General features: G+C 42.9%; 2 protein-coding genes across 5 annotated transcripts in view; one reads left to right on the plus strand and one right to left on the minus strand.

Moving 5' to 3' along the window:
- LOC123995500 (inositol 1,4,5-triphosphate receptor associated 2-like) overlaps positions 1-6960 on the plus strand; it is a 34620-nt gene extending 27660 nt beyond the window's left edge. Inside the window, 14 exon segments of the mRNA XM_046299152.1 lie at positions 1634-1680; positions 1930-2015; positions 2117-2280; positions 2728-2809; positions 2983-3028; positions 3169-3196; positions 3279-3419; positions 3579-3713; positions 3834-3990; positions 4064-4107; positions 4223-4350; positions 4571-4675; positions 4992-5111; positions 5967-6960. Coding sequence (XP_046155108.1) covers positions 1634-1680; positions 1930-2015; positions 2117-2280; positions 2728-2809; positions 2983-3028; positions 3169-3196; positions 3279-3419; positions 3579-3713; positions 3834-3990; positions 4064-4107; positions 4223-4350; positions 4571-4675; positions 4992-5111; positions 5967-6231 — 1548 coding nt within the window. The 3' untranslated portion in view covers positions 6232-6960.
- LOC123994606 (dynein axonemal intermediate chain 7-like) lies at positions 6919-22686 on the minus strand. 4 transcript variants are annotated; one of them, XM_046297405.1, is made up of 18 exons: positions 22439-22686; positions 21268-21372; positions 14917-21113; positions 14574-14591; positions 14195-14282; positions 13859-13950; positions 13625-13729; positions 13289-13426; positions 12915-13049; positions 12680-12783; positions 12198-12507; positions 11972-12098; positions 11501-11664; positions 10536-10719; positions 10091-10305; positions 9696-9854; positions 7954-8067; positions 6919-7469 (listed from the first exon to the last, which is right to left on the minus strand). In XM_046297405.1, the coding sequence occupies exons 3-18, from the start codon at positions 14917-14919 to the stop codon at positions 7200-7202; spliced, it is 2226 nt and encodes a 741-aa protein (XP_046153361.1). In that variant the 5' UTR covers positions 14920-21113; positions 21268-21372; positions 22439-22686; the 3' UTR covers positions 6919-7199. The 4 variants fall into 4 exon arrangements, with proteins under 4 accessions (XP_046153361.1, XP_046153360.1, XP_046153362.1 ...); XM_046297404.1 differs by having other exon boundaries at positions 14917-21133; XM_046297407.1 differs by having other exon boundaries at positions 7326-7611; positions 14917-21133.
- Positions 22687-23826: the final 1140 nt, after the last annotated feature.

A 23826-nucleotide genomic window follows, 5' to 3' on the forward strand; every position in this document is an offset into this window, starting at 1 on the left:
CAAAGTTTGTATGCTTCGAAATCGCTTTTAGCCTTAGCCTACTCGGGGTGCGTGCTGTGTCACGATAACCTACTGCTGAAATGCGCTGAACTAATTGAGGAACATAACGCTCCGAATTCATTAACGGCTATTCAATTCACAACGATGTCATTGGCGATCAAAGTTACTCTCATTACTAAATATCAGTTTCACTTACTGTGAAATCTTTACATAGGCTAGTGGCGCAGCCAAGCCGACAATGCACAGACAATCTTATTTTGGGAAAACCCTGGTATAGTGAGTGACTAAATGTTGGTTTTAAACAGTTTATATAGGCAGTTCCGATATTTCCTGGGACTCTCAGGATAAATATGAATTATTATGGTGCTTGCCTACGGAGCTGTGAGGGGAACGGCACCTCAGTACCTCCAGGCTCTGATCAGGCCCTACACCCAAATAAGGGCACTGCGTTCATCCACCTCTGGCCTGCTCGTCTCCCTACCACTGAGAAAGTACAGTTCCCGCTCAGCCCAGTCAAAACTGTTCGCTGCTCTGGCTCCCCAATGGTGGAACAAACTCCCTCATGACGCCAGGACAGCGGAGTCAATCACCACCTTCCGGAGACACCTGAAACCCCACCTCTTTAAGGAATACTTAGGATAGGATAAAGTAATCCTTCTCACCCCCACTCCCCCCCCTTAAAATATTTAGATGCACTATTGTAAAGTGGCTGTTCCACTGGATGTCATAAGGTGAATGCACCAATTTGTAAGTTGCTCTGGATAAGAGCGTCTGCTAAATGACTTAAATGTAATGTAAATGTAATTCCCGATGTTGAAACTTGGTTGAACACACTTAAACCTTTTATAATCCCTTTATGAACACTTAATGACCCACAGCAACATCGGTTTTGCCAGTCTGGCAGGTATTCAGTAGCAGGAAACGAAGACACTGGCATTATTGGCCAAATCTGCCTGACGTAACCCTGTTTGCTTATAAATTATGTAATGTCCTGGACTGGTTGTTGCATGAATATATGCAACAGTCTTGGATTGTCCTGTGTCCCCACTTCTAAATAACAGTTTTGTTTCTAAACATGGGTTGTGTAGAGTTTAAAAGCTTCATAGATAATACATAAAAGGGATCTGGATCCAGCTTGTATGTGTTTTGCGGTGAGATTTGAGTTTGGTTTTTATAGTGTCATTTTCCTCTTGATTGTTATGCACAGTTCCATTACCCAACAACCACTCAAAGCATAGCTCTGCGCTCGAGTGGCCAGCTTTATATAGTCTAGTGCCTTCCGCTCTTACCTAGCTGTAGTGTGTTCTGTATTCCACCGCCCACACTACTTACTGCCCGGCCAGTGGGAGTGTGTTGTCCACACACACACACACACACACACACACACACACACACACACACACACACACACACACACAGCTGCTCTCCACCAACCAGCACATTAAGTAAGAAATGAGAAATTCCCATCCTTTCTATTCACTGTACAGAGCAGAGATAACATTCTGATGCCATGGGACAGGTACGGTATGCAATTTTGCGCACGTGTCACACTTTTTAAATCATTAACTTCCTCTGACGAGTGGTGCTGAAAGTGTGTTACAAGGCCACTTGTATTCATCTTTCTCTCTCTCAGAAGCTAACCAAGGACCAGCTGGCTGAGAGAGTGCTAGCAGAGGACAGGTGAGTGTGTGTATACATGATTGTGTCCTAGTTACATGATGGAAGTAGTGTACTTTTCTCTGACATATGCGGTCTGTGTGCTGAGATTAATTTTCTGTTAGGAGGTTAATGTTGACTTTGTTTGAAATGTTTAGAACGTTACTCTTGCTTTTGGTTGTGATGGAGACACACGGTAGTGATAATGGCAAGTTGTGCAATTGTTTTGGCATGGTGGAATTTCTGCAGCGCTCTGTAATGTGTGTGTTCCAGCACCAGCCTGTTACCAGTACTAGAGGAGGAGGAGGACACACAGGAGTCAGTGGTGCAGGTGCCTACAGTGGAAGTGGACTTGTCAGGTAGGAGGAAATACAGGCGCTATGGCCTCCTGCCATCAGTGTGTGTGAGGGAGAGTGCGTGCCTTTGCATGTGTATAACACTTCTTTCACTGGCTCTACAGGGACAGTCAGTCTGGCAGGAGGGGACAGAGGCTCTCCGACTATGGATGGACTGAATGTTGCGCCCACTGACCCATCACAGGTTCCAAGGGATGCTACGACACCTGACCCCTCAGGAGCCAAAATTGACTCCCTGGTTCTCAGGAGCAAGTTCAAGAAGGAACTGGTGAGCTGTCTAATGATTATATGGCTCGCTGTCTCAAATAGCACTCTAATCCCTAGTGCGCTACAAGGAGTCCTGATCAAAAGTAGTGCAGTAATCATTTGAGATGAGAGCTCTGTGATAGTGAGAACTTTGCATAAGTAGTATCATGACCTTGTGAAAATGTTGTCTTTCCTGCCTTGTGTGGAAGTGAAAGAATGTTCACTCAAGTCGACTCTGCTTATCTACACAGGGAAGCACTTCACAGCGCTCTGACAGAATGGATGATAGTCCTACAATATACCTAGCTAGATCTGTACAATGTGACACTGGATTACAGTCTGTTAGAATCGAGTGTGTGTGTGTCTGTGGCGGCGGGTAGCAGCGAGATCGAGAAGTGTGTGTGTGTGTGTGTACAGTGAGGGAGAGTGTGTGTATACGGAGTGTGTAACGTTCACCACAATCATCCAGGAGCTGTCTCGCAGTATGGATGTCATCGAGGAAGGGAAGATACAAGAGGACCTGAGTGAAAGTGTTACCACAGAGAAGGACAGTGAGTTGACCCCAGATACCTCAGCTGAGAACGTTCCTAATATTTTAATACTTGTATAAGTCTAATTACTGACTGAAGTCAAAATTAAATTCACGTTGTGTGGTTGACTAGGGAAAAAACGATATCGGTCTCAATAGCAAGACAAATGTTTCTTTCTCTCTGTGTCGTACCAGTTGAAGCCTCTGTTTCTGAGGACTCAACCGTAGGGGACAGAAGCAGGTAGGCTGCTCAACAATACAGTACCTCATATTTGAAAGATGCATTACAAGATAATAATATAAATGCTCTCAGGTACTGTGACACTCATAGCTCTGTTTTCTAGTGACACATACTGTATTACTCTGTTTTCCTCATTGCAGCCTGTCCCCTAACGACAAGGAGATTGAGGTAGTGGTAAGCTTACAACATTTTCTTTCTCTTGATTATCTCTCTGTATGTACCATAGAGTTAAGGCTTGTGTTTCTGCCAGACTGAGTTCCAGCGCTTGTCCCTGGGCTTTAAGTGTGACATGTTCACCCTGGAGAAGAGGCTGAGGCTGGAGGAGAGGTCACGAGACCTGGCAGAGGAGAATGTCCGGAGGGAGGTGTCCAGTTGCCAGGGACTATTACAGGTGAGAGGGGAGGGACTGGGTACAAGGGAGACTTCAACCACATGTGAAGGGACCGGTTGAAGGAGACAGGAGTGAGGTGTCCAAATGTAGCTGTCAGGACCTGCTACAGGTGAGGGGCATACAATTTCCTTTCATCTTCCTCGTGTCTGCTCTTCCCAGGCCCTGGCCCCTCTGTGTGAGGATGATAACCAGTCTATGGAGATCATCCAGAGACTTCAGAAGAACCTGGACATCCTCATCCAGTCCATGACCAGAGTGTCCAGTCGCTCAGAGATGCTGGGTGCCATACACCAGGTATAGTACAATTTAATTGTGTGATTTGTCCCCCTCTCCCTCCCTTCACCTTTTTTGAGGAGAGTCCTATAGGTAGACTGTGTAGGTCGGCGTCTGTGTGACTTCTCTCTCCCCCTCCAGGAGTCTCGTACAGGCACGGCAGTAGAGATAATGGTCCAGCATGTAGAGAACCTGAGGAGGTTGTACACTAAGGAACACGCTGAGCTCACTGAGCTGAGGGAGAACATGCTGCAGAACGAGAGGTCCTTCGGATCCCACTCAGGAGGAACACACTCGGGTGAGGAACACACACACACACACACACACATTTATCTTATGTTTCTTCCTAATATTGAATATTTTTCCTTTAGATGATTTCAGAGGCAAGAAACCATCTGGAACAACGTCCTATAAGGTAGGTCAGTTTAGGCTCAGTGTATATGATGTGCTGCTGTTTTAGTCAGTGTCGTGATCACTGTCTGCATCTGTACACTGTCTTGTATTGTTTTCCCTATTCCTCCTTTCCTCAGGCATCAGCCCGACGGGTCAGCATAGCAGCTATCCCCCGGTCCGGTGGAGGAGGGGGACCCATGCATTTTGACATGCCTAATAAACCACAGGACACAGAGGCGGAGAGACTCACCCGCAGATCTCCCTGGTAGGTAGACTGCAGCGCTGTGTGGGGGAAATTAAGAGTTGTTGAATAATATTTAAAACTCAGTCTTGACCCTGTTTTGCAAAACAAACCCCATTCTGATTTCTGAGGAAGAAATTTGCATCTAGGTGTTTGTAAATTGGGGGCCTTTGTTAAAACATGACTTGCGGTGTAGTCTGTGGTGGAATGTGACGTGTGGATTATGTATGTGGCGTGGTTACAGGAATGTGACGGGGAAGAGCACGGCGCGTCCTCCTCTAAAGCGCTTTGTTAGCTCCGGGGCTTGGATTGAGACTGACGAGCCCTCCCTCGTGATGCTGATGAAGGGGTAAGGGCTGATATCGGCTGTGTTGCAGAAGCACTCGCGTGTCTCATATTAGCCCAACCTGAAAACAAACATTCTGCATTTAATTTCCCCAACCATGTACTGTATATGTATGTAACAAGTCAGCAGGAGAACCTGCAAACATAACAGGCGCATGTGGAACATTGACTGCAGAGTATCTGTGTGCATGCATGTAACAAATTGTGGGTCATAAGTGTGTGTTATTAAACAAGTGTGTGTGTGTATGTGAGACATGCATTACAGTGTCTGTATGTATTTTTTGTGTGTGTGAACCGTGCATGCTCACCCCGTCCCACAGGCCTGCCTACGACGCAGACTCTCCTTCAGACGAGGAGAGGAGGGAAGTGCCCGTTCAGAGGAAGTCCAGTCTCACTGAGCTGGGCAACAAAATCACCTCCCTGATTATGCCCAACAAGACGTTAGTAGTGAACCAACCGCTAGTGTTTCACTTCCATCTACAGCCAGGCAGCACTGCTTTCTACTGCTGCGTAGCTGGTTAGGCTTAGTAGCTTCTCTGCCGCTCCTGAGCCTTGTACACTTTTCACACCATCGTGCCCACCTGAACCATACTGTACTGTCCTGGCTCAGATCGTTTTTTCCACCAACTACCGTGGAAGTGTGACGAGGCCAGAGCAGTCCAGCTCGGCTTGGCTCAGTAGTGTGAAAAGGGTTCTAGATGCTGTAGCCTGGATTCCTGTCTGCTTTCTGCTTTAGCCAACTGCTTGACAAATGTAAAGCGGTTAGTTAAATCATATGCCCATCTGGCTTCCAGGCTTGTGCTGCTTTAGGTCTGGGGAGCAGACATCTGGTCCAGATTGACTGAGCAGAAAGACTGGTGAGAACAATATTCCTGGTCAAGAGCGAATGCTTTGTGAATCTGGCCCTTGGTCTCTGAGCCCGAGCAGTCTCTGGACGTGTGGTTCTGGTTTCTGCTTCAACCAAACTCTCCTTCGGCTCCAATCTCTTCCATCTATTCCCATCCTGGGGAGTGTATGTGAGACATGCATTGCCTCGCCGCTCAACATGCTCTAGGGCTGTTTTTCTATTTTCTGTGAACCAGGTGTGTGCTACAGAGAACGCTTCGGAGTGGTGGTCAGTCCACGCCGCTAACCCCATCCTAATTTAGCCTAGGCGCCAGTCTGTTTCTGCATCGCTACATCACTGCTTTGGGAAGACTGACAGACATTAGCTTGGCTTCGGCTAACCCAGGCTAAGTCTTACTTTGGCGTCCATTCTAAATCGTCTCTTTCCCTCTCTCCCACTCTTTCTCCAGTCCCATCCTGGCAGAGCAGGCCGCAGCAGCCCCGTGTTTGGGCTACTCCTCCCGGCCTGCGTCTGCAGCCAGCGGGTCCCGAGGACTGTGGCTCTGGCTGGCCCTAGTAGTGGTCCTAGCAGGCCTCCTGGCCCTCCTAGCCAGCCTGGTGCTGCAGCCGGCCGTGGATGGAGCGCCCGTGGGGACCGGGGACTCCTGGGTGACCATCCAGCAGCTCCTGTGGCCCTACACAGGGCTGAGGCACAACGGACAGCCACCGGTTTAGAGGGGCTGTGGCCCCAACAGACGGAGATGGACGGGTAGGCACCTGGGTATGGTCAACCCCTGGAAGGTCTTCTGCAACTTGAACAATCACGTGTGATAGACTAGTTAGTGTGAAGCAGTCGGTGTTTGTACTGGGGCTACTGAACACTGACCACAGATTTCCTATTGGTGCCCGGAGACATTCTACAGCGCCATTACTGAAGGGGGATTGTAATGTTGCTGGCTGTTGTATATGTGGGCACAATGTTGACCAATCAAGTCAAGGAGGACACCAGCATTGGGCTGTCCAATCATGTAATGGACTTCAGCGCATGCTATCCAATCACGTCACACCTTTTTTGAGTATTTGTTGGTCCATCATCCTATGGACATCAACATGCTTGCTCATGGACAGTGTATTTAGCCACTTATTTTTTTAAACACATTTCATAGTAAACTTCTGAATCTATTATGGTATTTGCGGTTGCCTGAAGAGGCCACCATTTTAACAATTAAAATGCCATTTTTTTCATGTGTAATTTATCGTTTGACAGCATTAGTGTTAGGGGATATGTGTGTATCTATTATATTGCGTCTTTGTGTTATAACCAGCGTTTTGTTACAAGCTCATACAAATGGTTTTTACTCTACTTCTTTAAGTGCTCACTTATGAAATTCATCCACTTTTATATGTTCCAAAGAGGGAGAGTCCAACTTTACACATTAAAGGAACTTTATTCTACAGAAATAAGCTTTGTGGTTTTACATGAGGGTCCATCTGTTGTAAGGGTTAAAGTTCAGTTAGCAGTCTGTCATACCCACGGTGTTCCACACAGTAGGTTGAAGTTGCCGCTAACCTACCTGATACAAGATCAGATATACATATTCCCCCTAATGGTTAAAGTTATGATCGGGAATAGTTAAATCTGATCCTAGATCTGTGGTTGTTGGCTACTCTGACAGAGCTTGGGGGTCTAGTATCTACTGTAGTCAGGAGTATGTGAGAGGCCGTGTGGCACGCAGCAGTCTGTGCACGGCGTCGACGAACAGGTGGTGAGAGCATCGGTCCTGTCCGGCGGGAGACATGCCGTCTCGGAGCATGTGCAGGAAGGTGGAGTGGAACTCACTGCCGGGGTCCAGCTCTGGAGAGAACGCCTCACTGTGTTCCTTGATCCTCAGCCTTTGGCTCCTCTGGGCCCCCAGCAGGTACACACACCACGAGTCATCTCGGACCGGGACCGGGTCTAGGTGCTCACACACCTGTGAGAGAGGTTAATCCTACTGTACACACACCACAATGACACTGGGATGGCTGCTAGGTGCTCACACACCTGGGAGAGAGGTTAATCCTACTGTACACACACCACAACAACACTGGGATGGCTGCTAGGTGCTCACACACCTGGGAGAGAGGTTAATCCTACTGTACACACCACAACGACACTGGGATGGCTGCTAGGTGCTCTCACACTTTGGAGAGAAGGTATCAATAGTAGGGTGAATATCCTGTCCATCTGCAAGGACTAAGTACTGTGCAAGGAAATGTCAGTACTAGAGGTGAATCTCAACCAAATCTAGTCTGTCCAGTCAACCAGCTCAGTGTTTCCCCTATATGCACTGCAGCTCTTTCCTTGTTCCTGATTCTGAAGCTACTTCTGTTACTTTCTGGGGAGGTCCTCTATCCAAGGACTCAGTGTGAGGATGTGAGTGTTTAAACCGTATGCATCTCTAAGTGTGAGTGTACCTGCAGCACCAGACGCTCATGGCCACACTGCGTGTTCCACTGGCTCCAGGAGAAGGCAAAGGCAGAGGAGAGCAGGGCCATCTGTTCATACACAGCATGTTCTATCAGAGGGTCCTGGAGAAAAGGTTAATGTTATGACAAGCTTTTCAACAACACCATTTAAGCCTAACCAGATTTTCAGATCCACATTTTTTTTAGAGGGTCCTACAAGGGAGGAGAAAGATACCGCATCCAACGTTTCTACACCCCAACCTGTATTTTTCGTGAAAACAAAATGTCCCATTTTCAGGACCCTGTCTTTCATAGATGATTCATAAAAATCCAAATAACTTCACAGATCTTCATTGTAAAGGGTTTAAACACTGTTTCCCATGCTTGTTCAATGAACAATTAATGAACATGCACCTGTGGAATGTTCTTTAAGACACTAACAGCTTACAGACACAGTTATGAAAACTTAGGACACTAAAGAGGCCTTTCTACTGACTCTGAAAAACACCAAAAGAAAAATGTCCAGGGTTCCTGCTCATCTGCGTGAACATGCCTTAGGCATGAGGACTGCAGATGTGGCCAAGGCAATACATTGCAATGTCCGTACTGTGTGATGTCTAAGACAGCTACAGGGAGACAGCACGGACAGCTGATCGTCCTCGCAGTGGCAGACCACATGTAACAGCTGCACAGGATCGGTACAGGATGGCAACAACTGCCCAAGTTACACCAGGAACACACAATCCCTCCATCAGTGCTCAGACTGTCCGCAATAGGCTGAGAGAGGCTGGACTGAGGGCTCGTAGGCCTGTTGTAGTAAGGCAAGTCCTCACCAGACATCACCGGCAACAATGTCGCCTTTGGGCACGAACCCACAGTTGCTGGACCAGACAGGACTGGCAAAAAAGTACGAGTCGCGGTTTTGTCTCACCAGGGGTGATGGTTGAATTTGTGTTTATCTTAGAAGGAATGAGCATTACACCAAGGCATGGACTCTGGAGCGGGATTGGGGTGGTTCTGGTCTGGGGTGGTGTGTCACAGCATCATCGGACTGAGCTTGTTGTCATTGCAGGCAATCTCAATGCTGTGCGTTACAGGGAAGACATCCTCCTCCCTCATGTGGTACCCTTCCTGCAGGATCGTCCTGACATGACCCTCCAGCATGACAATGCCACCAGCCATACTGCTCATTCTGTGCGTGATTTCCTGCAAGACAGGAATGTCAGTGTTCTGCCATGGCCAGCAAAGAGCCCGGATCTCAATCCCATTGAGCACGTCTGGGACCTGTTGGATCAGAGGGTGAGGGCTAGGGCCATTCCCCCCCCAGAAATGTCCGGGAACTTGCAAGTGCCTTGGTGGGAGAGTGGGGTAACATCTCACAGCAATAACTGGCAAATCTTGTGCAGTCCATGAGGAGATGCACTGCAGTACTACATGCAGCTGGTGGCCACAGCAGATACTGATTGTTACTTTTTATTTTGACCCGCCCCCCCTTGTTCAGGGACACATTATTCAATTGGTTCGTCACATGTCTGTGGAACTTGTTCAGTTTGTCTCAGTTGTTGAATCTTGTTATGTTCATACAAATATTTACACATGTTTGCTGAAAATAACGTTTTCTTTTTTGGCTGAGTTTAGGTTTTTGTTGATATACAGGTTCAACAGTGTTCCAAGCAACATGAATTGTGTGCCCACATTGCTTTGTGCAACATCATGCATCATCTAATTCACAGTATGCTGATGGCACTCACCTTTGCGTTTACGCTGACATATTTGTCGGAGTATTGGTTGACGAAGATGTTGACCCCGGCGCTGACCATGGCTTTCTGCAGTTCAGAGGGACTCATCCACTGGCCCAGGATGTGGTTCAGTCCTCTCTCCTGGTCTGACTGGAGCATACACTTGCTGCCCTGTCAGAGAGATGAATCAGGATGCATTATCTCATGGATTTGGGTAATTCCTCAATACAATAATAGCCTTGTTTCCTTCATTACCACTGAAAACATTGTCTAGATTTCCACAATACTGTTTCCCCAGATATGAATCACTGAGGAATGTTCACGAATAGAGGAAGCCATTTTAAACTGTTGAGATGCACCCAACAGTGTCTGGAGGAGATTGAGCATGACAGACAGCGAGTTCTTGCCTTGATGGTGATGCTGACTTCAGTGAGGGCTGCGGTGATGGTGAGCAGTGCAGAGTCCTGGCCCAGTGGTCTGAGCTCCCAGCTCTGGAACGGCATGTTGGCATACGAGTCCTGTAGAAGCGTGAAGGCGTAGAATGAGTCCATCTTGAACGAGATCTTCCGCTCTGCCTGGTCGTACGACGTCTCACTGATGCAGTCGGTCTTCCAGTGCTGACCTATTGATTGACATAATTTTTAGATGTGTTGACTAGACATCATGGCTCTCAATAATGTAGAAAAGGGAATCATGTCAACTCCACACATTTCTATCTGAAAGGTCTGTACTTTCTGGGTAGAGTGCCTCCCCCACAAGGTAGGAACTACATTCAGATTCTGGCATATGTTAAATACTTGAATCACTATCAGTCCCATGTGGAGCCCGTCCAGTTCTCCAGGAGTCTCTCACCTTCAGGGTCCCAGCGGGCCACCTGGGGGTCCTCCAGGAATAGGACAGAGTCGGGCAGGGTGACTGTGACCCCTACAGGGGGACTGGTCAAGACCCCAGTGTCCTCCAGCTTCATGGAGGCAGAGCCCTGGATCTGAGTCTGCTCTGTGGGGTAGGGGAACGGCTGCAGCCCTGTGTCCAACAGCTGGGGGTTGGGGAGAGACACTGATGTTAACTCAGAGAAATAAAGCTGGTTCTGTTACTTTCCTCAAGGTTATCTAGTCCTCTTGATTAATGCATCATATAATTTATCAAGGAGTTTACACATTCAGTAACCCACAGACTGGGTGCCCAGTGAAAGTCCATGGAGTAGGAAGGGAAACTGCTGTCAGAAAGGGCACTTTCTGAACTATACTGAACATAAATATAAACCCAACATGCAACAATTTCACCGAGTTCCATGAGCTACAGTTCAAAGGAAATCAGTCAATTGAAATAAATTAGGCCCGAAATCTATGGATTTCACAAAAATGGGCAGGGGCGTAACCATGGCAGGGCATAGGCCCACCCATTGGGGAGCCGGGTCCAGGAGGTCAGAATTCGTTTTTTTCCCCACAAAAGGGGTTTATTACAGACAAAATACTCTTCAGTTTCATCAGCTGTCCGGGTGTCTGGTCTCAGACGATCCCGCAGGTGAAGAAGCCAGGTGTAAAGGTCCTGGGCTGACGTGGTTACACGTGGTCTACAGTTGTGAGGCCAGTTGGACGTACTGCCAAATTCTCTAAAAGAACATTGGAGGTGGCTTATGGTAGAGAAATTAATATTCAATTATCTGCCAACAGCTTTGGTGGACATTCCTGCAGGCAATGCCAATTGCACGCTCCCTCAACTTGAGACATCTGTGGCATTGTGTTGTGTGACAACTTTACGTGTTGCGTTTATATTTTTGTTCAGCATAGGTGCTGTACTTGGTCGTTTTGGTTCACCTCTCTCATCTCCCATCCATTGAGTTGTTGGGACTGTGGCGGCAGACGGAAGACATCGCAGTAGAAGACTCCTCCCAGGGGTGTGTACTGTTGAAGGTCAACCACCTGACCCTCATAGCTGTCCATCACTGGGTCCATCGGGGTAGGGGTGGAGTCTCCCTCACCTGGACAAGACACACGTACAGGTGAACATGGGAATCACAATATGGAATGAAAGGGGCAGGTTAATTCACAAGCCGTGTTTATAGTAACATGGCTAGGGTTGCAAAATTCTGGAAACTTTCCCCAAATTCTATTTTTTTCCCAGCAATCTTGTTTGAAGGACTTCTGGATTTCCTACTTATTCCTTTCCTGATTCCAGGAATGTTGCAACCCTAAACATGACACTAAAAAGAATCCAAACAGAACAGTGAAATATATAAAGGGACTGTTATTTGACCACTTTGTCCTCTGAGCCAGTTGTAGTCTCACCTGAGTCATCTCCCTCTAACATTGTATCTATCTGACTCCCATTCTCCTCCAGCTTCTGTTGCGCATCCTCCAGCTGCTTCTGACCACTCCTCCCCTCCTCCTTCATAGATATCACACTCACCGCACTCTGACACGCATACACATTCACACATGGATACGCACACAGACGTTAGCCTATGTCACTTTTTAAAATTGGTTTAATTCATCCTTTTTGTTTCCAGCTTACCTTCCTGCCTTCAGACCCTCTGACAGACTGCACCTCTTCTTCTGCACCTCCCTGCTGTGTGCTCCCTCTCCTGTCACCATCTCCCTCCGTCTCCCCACACTCCCCCACGTGGGTCGCTCCCTCCAGAAGGGGTTCCTCCCTGGTCCCCAGGCCCAGGGACATCCTGCTGGGGTTCTGGCTTTTCAGGTTAGCCAGGTGAGACAAGTGGTCGTAGTGGGTGTGGAGGATTCTCACAGCGACGTCACTGACTGCCAGCTGTTTGGGCAGCTCAAAGCCCAGTCCCACCTCCTCGAACTGGAACCCTTTAAACCTGGAGAGCCACAGAGAGAGAAACACTAAATTGTTCTGTTTTTTTTCTTTACCCAACACATCCATAAGAATGGGTTTGAGTAGAAAAAGACTGTTAGCAAGGAGACTAGATAGAAAGTCTCTAGTTGTGTGAAGTGAATAGAACAAAAGTCAGACATACGTCTGTGACGTGCCTTGGGTTCTTGTTAAGGTTGGCCCACAGACACAGTGTGATGATGTCATCCTGGACCACTGTCTGCATGTTCCCCGTCTCAATGTCTGAGTGAGCATTGGCCCACTGTGGCCAGGGAGAAACACACAGACTTCAGCAAAACATGCTCATGTTACATTACAAAACTTAAATACAGTTGTTTCCTAAAACTGTCAGACATGTTTTCTACATGTCTTAAACATCATCAGTACCCCTACCTTGAGTATCTCCTCAGTGCTGCGGTCAAGTTTGGATTGGATGAGAGTCTGGATGGAGAGCAGGGTCTCCTGGTACCTCAGGGCATCAGCTGGTTCAGGCTCGTCCCTCAGTATACCCTCCAGCTCCTCTAGCAGCTGCAGGCGGAGATGAAGTGCAGCCGTGTTTATGTTCATCATTCATTTGGTAGAATCCTTATACAGATCAATACCGGTCTCAAATAGAAGTGCTCTTGACAGAGTCCCGTTAAGTGGGCTCAAACAGGAACAAGTGTTTTCAAATGGAAAACGGAATTGAGCGTTCTTATCGGACACATTCAGAACCGGTAGAATCCCCGTCTCCATAATGTTACCCTGGTGTTTAATAGTAAACCCACCCGTAGCGCCAGGGCACACTCCTTTAGAATCGGTTTGATCTGGACCTCTGGGTCCTCGCACCACAGGTTGATGAAGGTGTTGATCTCCTGCTGGACTGACGGGTCTGGACTCCCGTCACAACACATGTACCTGTCCCACTAGGGAGAAAACGAGCAGTGTTTAACTATGTCAAATGGGGCTCATCTGATTTATTTATCTACATCTACCAAGGGCATTACGGTAGTCTCTTGGACACTGTGTCTGGTAAAACCATAACATGAAGGCTCGGACTAGCATAGCTAATATCTTAGTAACTACACAAAAGTCAGAGTTAGAGCTTTAGAACAATCACACACCTTGGCTTTCGCTCTGGAGTCAGTCTCCCACTTGGTGACTGCAGTCTGGTTCTCTTCCACTAGATGACGCAGTTCGTTCAGCTCATCCTCTCTGCGATCTTTGTCCTGTCACAGAAAGCAAGCAATGATCACTCTTTTTCATTAGAACATTACGGACAGGTTTAACTTCAAGAGCCCTCTCTGTACACAAACACACCGATAACCATGAATGATAATGGTCAGTGATGGTAATACCTTTAGTTCCAGTTTCTGATGCTCCTCCTGCTCCTTTCTCTCTCTCTCCAGCCTCTCTTGCTCCTCTTTCTCAGCCAGGAGTCGAGCCTCCTCTACACAGTCAGAGGGGGAAAGGAGTCATGGGTCAAACATACAGTACACTCATGGGGCTACTTCAATAGTGTGCATCTGATGTATTACTGATGTATCACTGTGCATACTATTGAAGCATCTATGATACAAATGGCAGTTCAATAAAACAGATCAAATGGCACAAATGTGCACACAGACATACAACAATTAGCATATGACAGAGGTGTCGTCATGGATTGAATGATAATGAGAAATGACCAGTACCATCTTCCTTCTGTCTTCTCTCATCCTCCTCTTTCTGAAGTTGCTCCTTTTCAGCCTTACTGAGCTTGCCTCCTTTCTTTTGGGCAGACTTGAGCCAAATCAACAATTCAACATGATGAACGAATGTAATCGATTGTGATCATAGACACATCTGCAAACTACTGAATTCTTGCAAGTTGTGGGCATTACAAAAGTGAGTATGAAGATAAAGAGCATGGCTATCTAAAGAACTTCAACTCTGAGATGCTGGGGATAAATTGAGAATGTGATATTATATTCAATTTCGCTAGCTATAAATGTAAATATCTACTAGGCCTAGCTTGTTAAATCTCTCATGAATCAATATTATGCTATTCATAACAGTAGTTAACAGAAATACCTTTGCATCCTTGGGTGGCTAACAGGGAGAGAACATACAGAATCGAAAGTTAGGGGATAGAGTATTTAGCTGTAGCAAGATAAGGCTGAACGAAGCAAAAAGAAACAAACACAGACTTGCAGGAGCATCATAATTGCAGTAGTTAGCTAACGTTAGCTAGATTACTTAGTTGGCTAAACCAAAGTTAGCTAACGTTAGCTATGTAGCCAGTTTGTTGCCAGAGCAAGTAACTTATGCAACTAGCTGTATCTAGCTACTTAACATCTTAACAACCTAACCAGATATTCATTTTCTAACTCACTAGTTAGATAAAGTAGCTAACATTTGTTTGAAAACTGCTCACCATTTTCTCTTGGTGGGATATCTGTCAGCTTTCAACTCTTTTCGCGTCCAAGTTACCATGGAAACGGTAACGCACGCACAGTAGGTCAATATTTTGCTTTGCGACATGTACAACGATTTATGGCGTTGTTTATGAACTCTTTTTTTATGTTTACATTTTTATTATGAACACAAATACAAAAAAAAAATAGAAATATACAAACAAGAGCACATAAACCTAACAGACGGGGTTTTACATATCAAGATTGATTTTCAATTTGTTAGATACTTTTATGGTGCGTGTTACTTTTTTGTTTTTACATTTACTGATCATTTTAAAAAAATATTTCAATTTATCTTAAATAATGTGAAAAGGGGTTTGTTCTCTGCCCACTTAATTTTATGGACAAAGAATCTTCCATGAAATGATAAACAAATTAACAATGAAAGTTAAATCAGGGTCCATATCATTTGGTTCAAAATAAAACATAATATCAGAGTCTTTCAAATTAACCTTAACAGTTATTTTAAAATAAAATCTTCTAACTCACACCAAAATCTTCTAACATAAGAGCAGTCCCAAAATAAATGGTCAAGAGTCTCTGGGTCACAATCACAAAATACACATTTGTTATCAATAACTATTTTAAATCTGTGTATAATAAAGGTCTTTACAGGGTAGATTCTATGAATGAGTTTGTATGATACGTCTTTCACCTTATTAGATATACAATATTTACCAGACAACAATGAAACTGTGTTCCAGTTCACTTGTCATAGGGCTGCATTCCAGTACATTTTAGCAGAGGGAATAGTTACACATAGTTTCCTTTATATACATGTTATATGTTATATATAAAATACATGTTATATATAAAATGTCAATTCCTTCTAGTTGTATTGAGGCTACAGAATCCTCAACAGTTGCACTTGGGAGTACTGTTATATTCTCCTAAAAGAAGAATAGCACCTTTAGGGACCGCTCTAACAACAATTTGATACTCCTCAGGAGTGAATGTAACATTGTGTGTTCAAAAAATTCTGGATAATCATATAGTTGTCCATTATTCAATAATTGTTTAACCCAAATAATGTTGTCAAACCAGTTATGGAAAAACAAAGACTTGTTTTTGTATTTTATGTCTTTATTATTCCAGATTGTACACCTATGAGGGGGAAAATTGTGTTTGTACATGAGGTTCCAAGTTAGAAGTACTTGTTTATGAAAGTTTGCAAGCTTAAATAGGGATTTTACCAATATCAAAGTTGCATTTGAGTAAGAATTCTAGACCACCAATTTGTTGGAATCATTTAGTATCAACCATTTTAGTTACTGACAGAGGAACATCCAAGTCAAGGGAGGTATAAACTCATCTGGATTGTGATAAAAGTACACGTCCAGATAAAGATCTCTTAATAAACAGGAGATGAGTCTCTTTGCAATTTTCTCTACAATAGGAGAGGTATTTAAGTTGGCCCTTTCTTTCTGATCTGTGCTAACTGTAATACCAAGATATGTGACCACATCTTTTACAGGGATATTACATCCTGAGTTTAAGTCACATCTTTTCAAAGGAAATATTTCACATTTCCTCATATTTAGAGATAAACCTGATACATGTGTGAAGGCATTAATACACTCAATAGCTTTCTTGACTTCATTATGATCTTTCAAAAAAAGAAAATGGTGGTGTCGTCAGCCAATTGTGAACATTTTATCTCTTTGTCTTGTATCTGAATACCCCTAAAACTATCCTTATTTATATGAAGTGCCAAAACTTGTGTGACCAATAAAAATAAGAAAGGAGAAATTGGGCATCCTTGTTTAATTCCACGTCTAATGTCGAATCTTTGAAGTTCCATGGGATATTTTACAGAGCTGTTACTATTATTGTAAAGTGTCTTAATTACATTTTGAAAATATTGACCAAAACCAAAAAAATTGAATTCTCAAAAATAAAATAATGTTCTGTATCAAATGGCTTGTAAAAGTCTACAAATAAAATGAAGCTATCTTCCATGATGAGTTCATTGTAGTCTATCAAGTCCAATACTATTCTAATATTATTACATATATGTCTGCCCTTCATAAAACCAGACTGGGTATCATCAATGATTTGGTCAATACCTTTTTTAAAGTCTTTCTGCAAAGATGGATGCAAGTAGCTTTCCATCATTGTTCATTAATGTGATTGGTCTCCAATTTTCAATCATCATAGAATCATCATAGAATCTTTGTTTGGTTTGAGTATTACAGAAATTAGGCCCTGTGTCATAGAAACAGGCAGGGCCCCTAATACAATTGCCTCCTTAAAAACATTAAATATAAATTCAATTATATCCTCCTGAAAATATTTATAGAATTCACTGATAATGCCATCATTCCCTGGAGATTTGTTCTCTTTTAAATTGCTGATACAATTTTTAAATGTCATTAATAGAAATAATTTCATCACAAGACTTTTGGAAGTCTTCATCTATGAATTTTGCAGTCTTTGACAGAGTCTAGAAAGTCAGGTATAAAGGTTGGTATATAATTCTGAAACATATTTTGAAATATCTTTGGGGTTTTAATTTTCTTTGCAATCTATATTGAGCTTATGAATATATTCAGAATTCTTTCTTTCTAAATTGTAAAAGTATTTTGTATTTTTTTCACCTTCCTCCAACCATCTCCTTCTTGATCTTACAAATGCCCCGTTTGCTTTCTCTTCATACATTCTGTCCATTTCTAGTTGTAAAGAGAATAACAGACCCTTTCCCTCTTCATCAAGGTCCTCCATAGAGATGAGAGAAAGTATTTCCGAAACAAGTTTATCTTCTCTCATTCTTTTAAGTTCAACAATTTATTTACCTCTCTTCATGGCTGTTTGTCTTATTTCATACTTCATTCATTCCCAATAAGACATAAATAGTTGGGCTTCCCTCCAATTGTCTTGTTTAATATCTTTGGCATCCATCTTGAAATGATCATCTTCCAACAGTCTACTATTGAGTTTCCAATGACTCGGATTCGGTTTAACTTCAGATCCATTAATATTTAAAGATAAGAATATAACTTTATGATCAGTAAGTATTGATGGTTCAATTGATACCTTGACAACAGAATTATCTAATGAATTAGAAATCAACCAGAAGTCAATTCTTGACTGTCTGGACATGTCCTTGTTACTCCAAGTGAATTCCTTTTAATCAGGATATTTAGATGTCCAAATATCGACTAATCCAAGACCAAGACATAGGTTATTAAACTCAGGATTAACTATGCTGGATCCGTTAGGAGGGGGATATCTGTCAATCATCACATTAGATACAGATTTAAAATCTCCACCTAAGATCAGATAATTTTGATAGCCTGAAATACACCTATAACGCTATTAATTTATTCAAATTCTCGAAATAATATCCTGTTGTTGGATGCATAAATATTCCCTAATAAAAACATTTCACTGTTGAAATGTACTGTTAAAATTAACCAACGTCCAAGAGTGGTGAGTCTTACTACTGATGACCTTCCCTTTAAATGCACCTCTTAAAACTGTTACACCTGCAGAGTGGTTGTTGCCGTATGATAACCAGATATCATTACCCCATTGATTTTTTTTCTCCAAAAAGATAGATCGGAAGAACAAGCATGAGTCTCTTGTAAAAAGTAAAAGTCTGCATTAAACCGTTTTCAATACAGGAAAATAGCTATACGCTTGAGTAAAATACGAATACCCCTGACATTAATTGAACAAAGAGATAAAGACAAACTTCAACCAACAACCTTGTTATGCTAATATAAGCGTTTCCTATGGATATGTAACTCAAAAGGATTTCCATCACATTATTAACCTCTCCAAAAACAAAAAACAACAACAAAAATGGTCATAAAGTTACCAAAGTATTCTTACTCCCACAAGGGGGAAACATTGCGTAGACTTTACAATAAGCAGTTATTCACCTATAGTTAGTGTTTAGCTTACCAGTTCTCAGGTCAGCCTTTTCTCATTCAAGTGCTTGTGTACATTTTTATAATAAAAGGCTGCTTTTCACCTGGTAATCAGTTTTTTGGCCTGACAGTTCTGTCCGAGTTAGAATCTGACTCTCACGCAAATGTTCTGATTTGGCCGCATTTCTTTCCCATCGATGATCACTCTTGCACCGATTTAAAAAATATATATATTTTTAAAAAATGCAGTTTTCCCTGCCTTTCGAGCTGCAGCCACATTCGGCCAGTTTCTCTCTTGTCACTTTGTCTGCTGAGGTCCTATCCTCCATGAACCTCAATTTTTGTTGCTTGATGAGGAATTCACAATTCTTTGCTCGCATCCAAAGAAGATTCCGTGTAGATCTGTTGGTGAACCGGATGACGGTTGTCCTCGGTCTCTTTGTCTTGATCCTTAAGTCTTCCCAAACGATGGACGCTGTCTACATTTTCCTGAAGTTTGGCTTTTGATTTGGGAACGACAGCTCCACAGATGTCAACAACTCTGCATTTGATGTCCTCACCCACCTGCTCTGGAATTCCATGGAGCCTCAGGTTCCAACTGCGCTGGTATCTCTCTGCCTCATTCACCTTTTGCTCGAGTTCAGCTACCTTCTTTTCATTTTCCTGGCAGATAACTTCCACTTTCTTCATGTCACTTTTGAGGGTTTTCACTTCTCCGAAGATAGTCAACAGATGTTTTAATGGCCTCAATTTTCATCGTATTCTCCCTAACCATGACCTCCAAGCCATTTGCCCTTTCATCTATCTTTGCTGTCAAAAACACCTAAAATATTGTTTTGCATCTCAAGAAGGCACATACCCTCTTGGCCTCTCCATCTTTTCCCCCATGGGGCTTGACTGGAGTGGCGGAGTCCTAAGGTAAAGGTCTGAGCTGGGGACTGTTTATGATCTCATAGTTACATTTTGATTGTATAACGTAAAATGCCCTTTTTTCAAAAATGTTTTTGTCATACAATCAAAATAAAACATCAATAAAAAGGCAGATTAAGTCATACAATCAAAATATTGACACACAGGTCCATGTAAGCACGTGTCGAGAGGTTTAAACCCATAATGTACTGTATATTTTTGTTTTCATTACGTCTGGGAAATTCGACGTCAGTGATCTTCAGGTCGCAAAGTCTGCGCTCTGGAAAGGGGCCTGGGTTACCGACATGTAATTCCGAGTGGGATTACCGTTCAAAACGATTTTTCCAGGTTGGAGCTCGTTTTTTTCCCGAGTTCTCAGTTGTCGTGAATGCACTGAAATCGGAAATATGATTTTTTCCAAATTCCCAGTTGTTTTTGATACATCGGGTGCATAATTGTCTTACGTCAGGGTAATGCTCCTCGTGCTTTCTGACGTAAGACATTGGCCGTGTTCAAGAGGATCAAAACCGTATTATGGGTAAACTGTGACTGACTCTACAAATAATAACGAGTCGTTATTTATGATTAAATGTGATTTGTCGATGAGTCAGTCGGCAGTCACCTGCAGTCGTTTTGATGCTCTCGAACACGGTCAATGACATAGGTCATAGGGTCTCCACCCACTCTGGCCGTTTTACAAAGACAAATATGATTGTCTAACATTTTATTGACACTATATCCCAAAACTCGGATTTCGTCTCAAAATACATCTGATAATAAGCACCGAGCTCTGTTGACATTGCAATGCAGGTTTCTCGTAACATCTTTTGAGGATTTTACATTTTGTGGTCGTCGTCTTCAAAGTTGTTTCCGCGGGTCGCAAAAAACTAAATTAGGATGACACAAGCGGAATTAAATGTAAAAGGTTTTGAAAATAATAAGCTTGGTATATGCTCAGTGCTTCGTTGACATTTCACAGAGATACCCTTGTTTTTGTGAGAAATCTTTGAAAAAGAACAGGTGTAAAAACGGCTAGTTGGACCCGCCTGAGCGGTTGGCTGAAGATGCCCTTACCCGCTAGTAACGTAAACTGACTCTACTTTAGTCTGACCCACTACAGGCGATCTGGCAAGAACCAGGCAGATCTGTCCATATCCAGAGTTTTATTCTCCAGTCTAGTTCACCACGACACACATAGAAACACACGATCACTTCTTATGGCAGATGAACGCATAAACACTTCTAGAAAACACACTGAAAACTTTGCATCCTCATCAGCTGATGTTGATCACTCTGAGCTAGAGTGGGAAGGGCCAGAGTCCAAATGTCCATTCGGGCACACCGATTGGCTGAAACCAGGAGTCCAGGATAGACAGCTGAGAAGAGAAGAAATCACCTAACAGAGTACCATAGTATGAATCATAATACCCATAAAAGCTAGCGGTCAAACAGGGAAATGGTTCCAATCATTTTTCCCATAGGGGATCTTAGAAACACTTAAAATAAGGGTCGTGTTTTGTGTAGGCTTACCCTGGTGTGACGTTTTGGTAACCGGGTAAATCTCTCTAGGATTTTTGACCGCTTTTTTTCTCTGGCCTCCATTGATTTACAGTAGTTACCCAAATTCTGTCGATCCTACAAGGATAAAAACTTAAATAACTTTTGAATGGATTATGGTAGAGACATTATGTTTGGACCATTTGGTTTTCATAGAGGATTAAATACACAATTACATTATGGCCATGTTTGAGAGCGTCAGAACTGTGATGTAACATGGGTAAATTGGGACTGACTGACTGATCTACAACAGTGGAGGCTGATGGGAGGAGCTATAGGAGGATGGGCTCATTGTAATGGCTGGAATGGAAGAAATGGAACAGAGTCAAACATGGTTTCCATATGTTTAACGTGTTTGATTTCATTCCATTCCAGCCATTATAATGAGCCCGTCCTACTATAGCGCCGCCCACCAGCCTCCACTGATCTACAAACAATATTGTGTAGTTATTTAGGATGCAAGGTGATTTGTGGATCTGTCAAGTCTCAAACTCGCCTTTAAAGTCGGCTTCAATGTCGAATGAGACAATTATTTTACCCATTGGGTAAATTATAACTGACTGACTGGGTGCATTTGACATTGCAGCCAGCTTTAAAGGCGAGTCGTGACTGAAATTTAACCATGATACAACACCGTTTTATGCTCTTGAACTGACTGACTACAAATAATAATGGGCGCGTTCGAGCCAATCACTTTGTCAAGTCGGTGACCAAAGTGTGTTGCAATAAAAATTGTCCAACTTGTCATGTGATCATGACGTTTTGACTGAAGTCCACTGCAAGTTTCTGCAGTTGCTCTTCACCAATTTCATCCTGCAGCCATTGCCTGCATTGTAGACAGCTACTGTACATTGTTAACCAATTATTAGTTGTTTTTTTACTCGTGCAAAAGTAACCAAAGAAAATAATTGAATCAGGAACCAATTTTGCCATGATTAATGTATACAGTGGATAAATTCATGTGATGTTTGAGGCCCTCACACTAATTGATTGTACAATGTACAGTACACACATGATGTCAGTTTGTTAGTGTATGATTTGAAAACGTGTTTATTTCGACATTATAAAGAAAAACGTATAAACAATGGCAACACTGACAGATTAATCTGAGCGTTGCTGTTGGAAAACCAGATTCGTGTCTGACCTTCGGCTGTCGCAGATGCACCTCCCCCGACTTCACTCCGCGACTTTCCTCTACAGTCGGTTAATTTAGCCTTACCACTCAAACGCTCCCCGTGAGTAGTTATTTATGACGCAAGGTTCTTTGTAGATCAGTCGTGCCGCGTTCATGTTCTAGTTGAAACTATACAACTCTAACATGTCCAATGTGCTAACTGGTTGTAGTAATATGCGTGCCGCATTCAACGAATCAACAAGTAGGAAATGTCCGAGTTTCCTAGTTCCGACTTGCATATGAACCGGAATCAGTCGGCAGTGGCTTGCACGTTTTTTTCTTTTTAATAACAAATCAATACATAAAATACATGAGGGAACACAAGCATACATAGATTACAAACAATAGACAATCGAGCTAGGGGGTACAATATCACATTACAATTACACAAGCACCTTAAAGGACATGCATATACTTACAATTCTAACAGCTTTTTTGTTAGTAGAGCATTTAACCGTCTTAAAATACAGTTCAATTTATTTTTGTAGGGTACGAAAATGTGGTTTTCTGTTTGTAAATGTACATTTGTGTACATGAAATTTGGCCAAAAGAATAATGAAATTAATTACATAAAAATTATTCCGCTTATTTATATTGTATGTAAAGAATCCAAACAGTACATCTCTTCACAATAGTGTAAAATCTTCATAAATGTGTTCAATTATAAACCTACTGATGTCTTGCCACAGTTTTCTTACATGCATACAATGCCAAAAAAGATGCAAAACTGTTTCTGGGTGGTCATTACAAAAGGAGCAATTTGAGTTGATGTTTTCCTTAAACTTCTTCATATAGTGGTTGGCAGGATAATATTTATGAATAATTTTAAAGGAAACTTCCTTAACTTTGTTAACAAGTAGGTATGTGTTTGGCAACATCCAAACTTTTTCCCAACAGATATTATCAATAAATCCATTCCAATAAGGCATGACATAAGGTATAGATACAACATCCTGCTGAAACAAGGATCGTATCGCTCTGTTGTTGAATGGACCAAAAGAGAAACAAATCTTTCCTACTGATGAGTCAACAGGGTCAAAAGAAGGTAGAATCTGAGGGTCAGGTCTTGACACGTTCCCGAATAACATAGCAACATAGCAACAAACATCTTTAGGTGTTACAGGGACCTTGTAAAGTGATACGAATTCTTTTAACTGAGTGAAAGACCCTCTGCATTTACCAGTTGGCTCACCAATAGGATATTATTTCAGAACCAATATTCTAAAAACAGAGAGGTATTTTTATACAATATATCCCGATTATTCTATATATATCTGTGTGGACAAAAATTGTGTTTATAAATTAAGGACTATGATGACAAGAAAAGCAGAAAGTTTCACTGGAACTTTGTCAATATT

Source organism: Oncorhynchus gorbuscha, linkage group LG14, assembly GCF_021184085.1.
Source record: "Oncorhynchus gorbuscha isolate QuinsamMale2020 ecotype Even-year linkage group LG14, OgorEven_v1.0, whole genome shotgun sequence".
Taxonomy (NCBI): domain Eukaryota; kingdom Metazoa; phylum Chordata; class Actinopteri; order Salmoniformes; family Salmonidae; genus Oncorhynchus; species Oncorhynchus gorbuscha.

What these genes read in the sequence shown, in the direction of transcription:
- LOC123994606 (XM_046297405.1), bottom strand. An exon ending in GAGAAGACAGAAGGAAGATG is followed by an intron (nt 13,951 to 14,194) that starts GTACTGGTCATT and finishes CTGACTGTGTAG; the next exon opens with AGGAGGCTCGACTCCTGGCT. An exon ending in ATGAGCGTCTGGTGCTGCAG is followed by an intron (nt 7,470 to 7,953) that starts GTACACTCACAC and finishes CCTCTCTCACAG; the next exon opens with GTGTGTGAGCACCTAGACCC.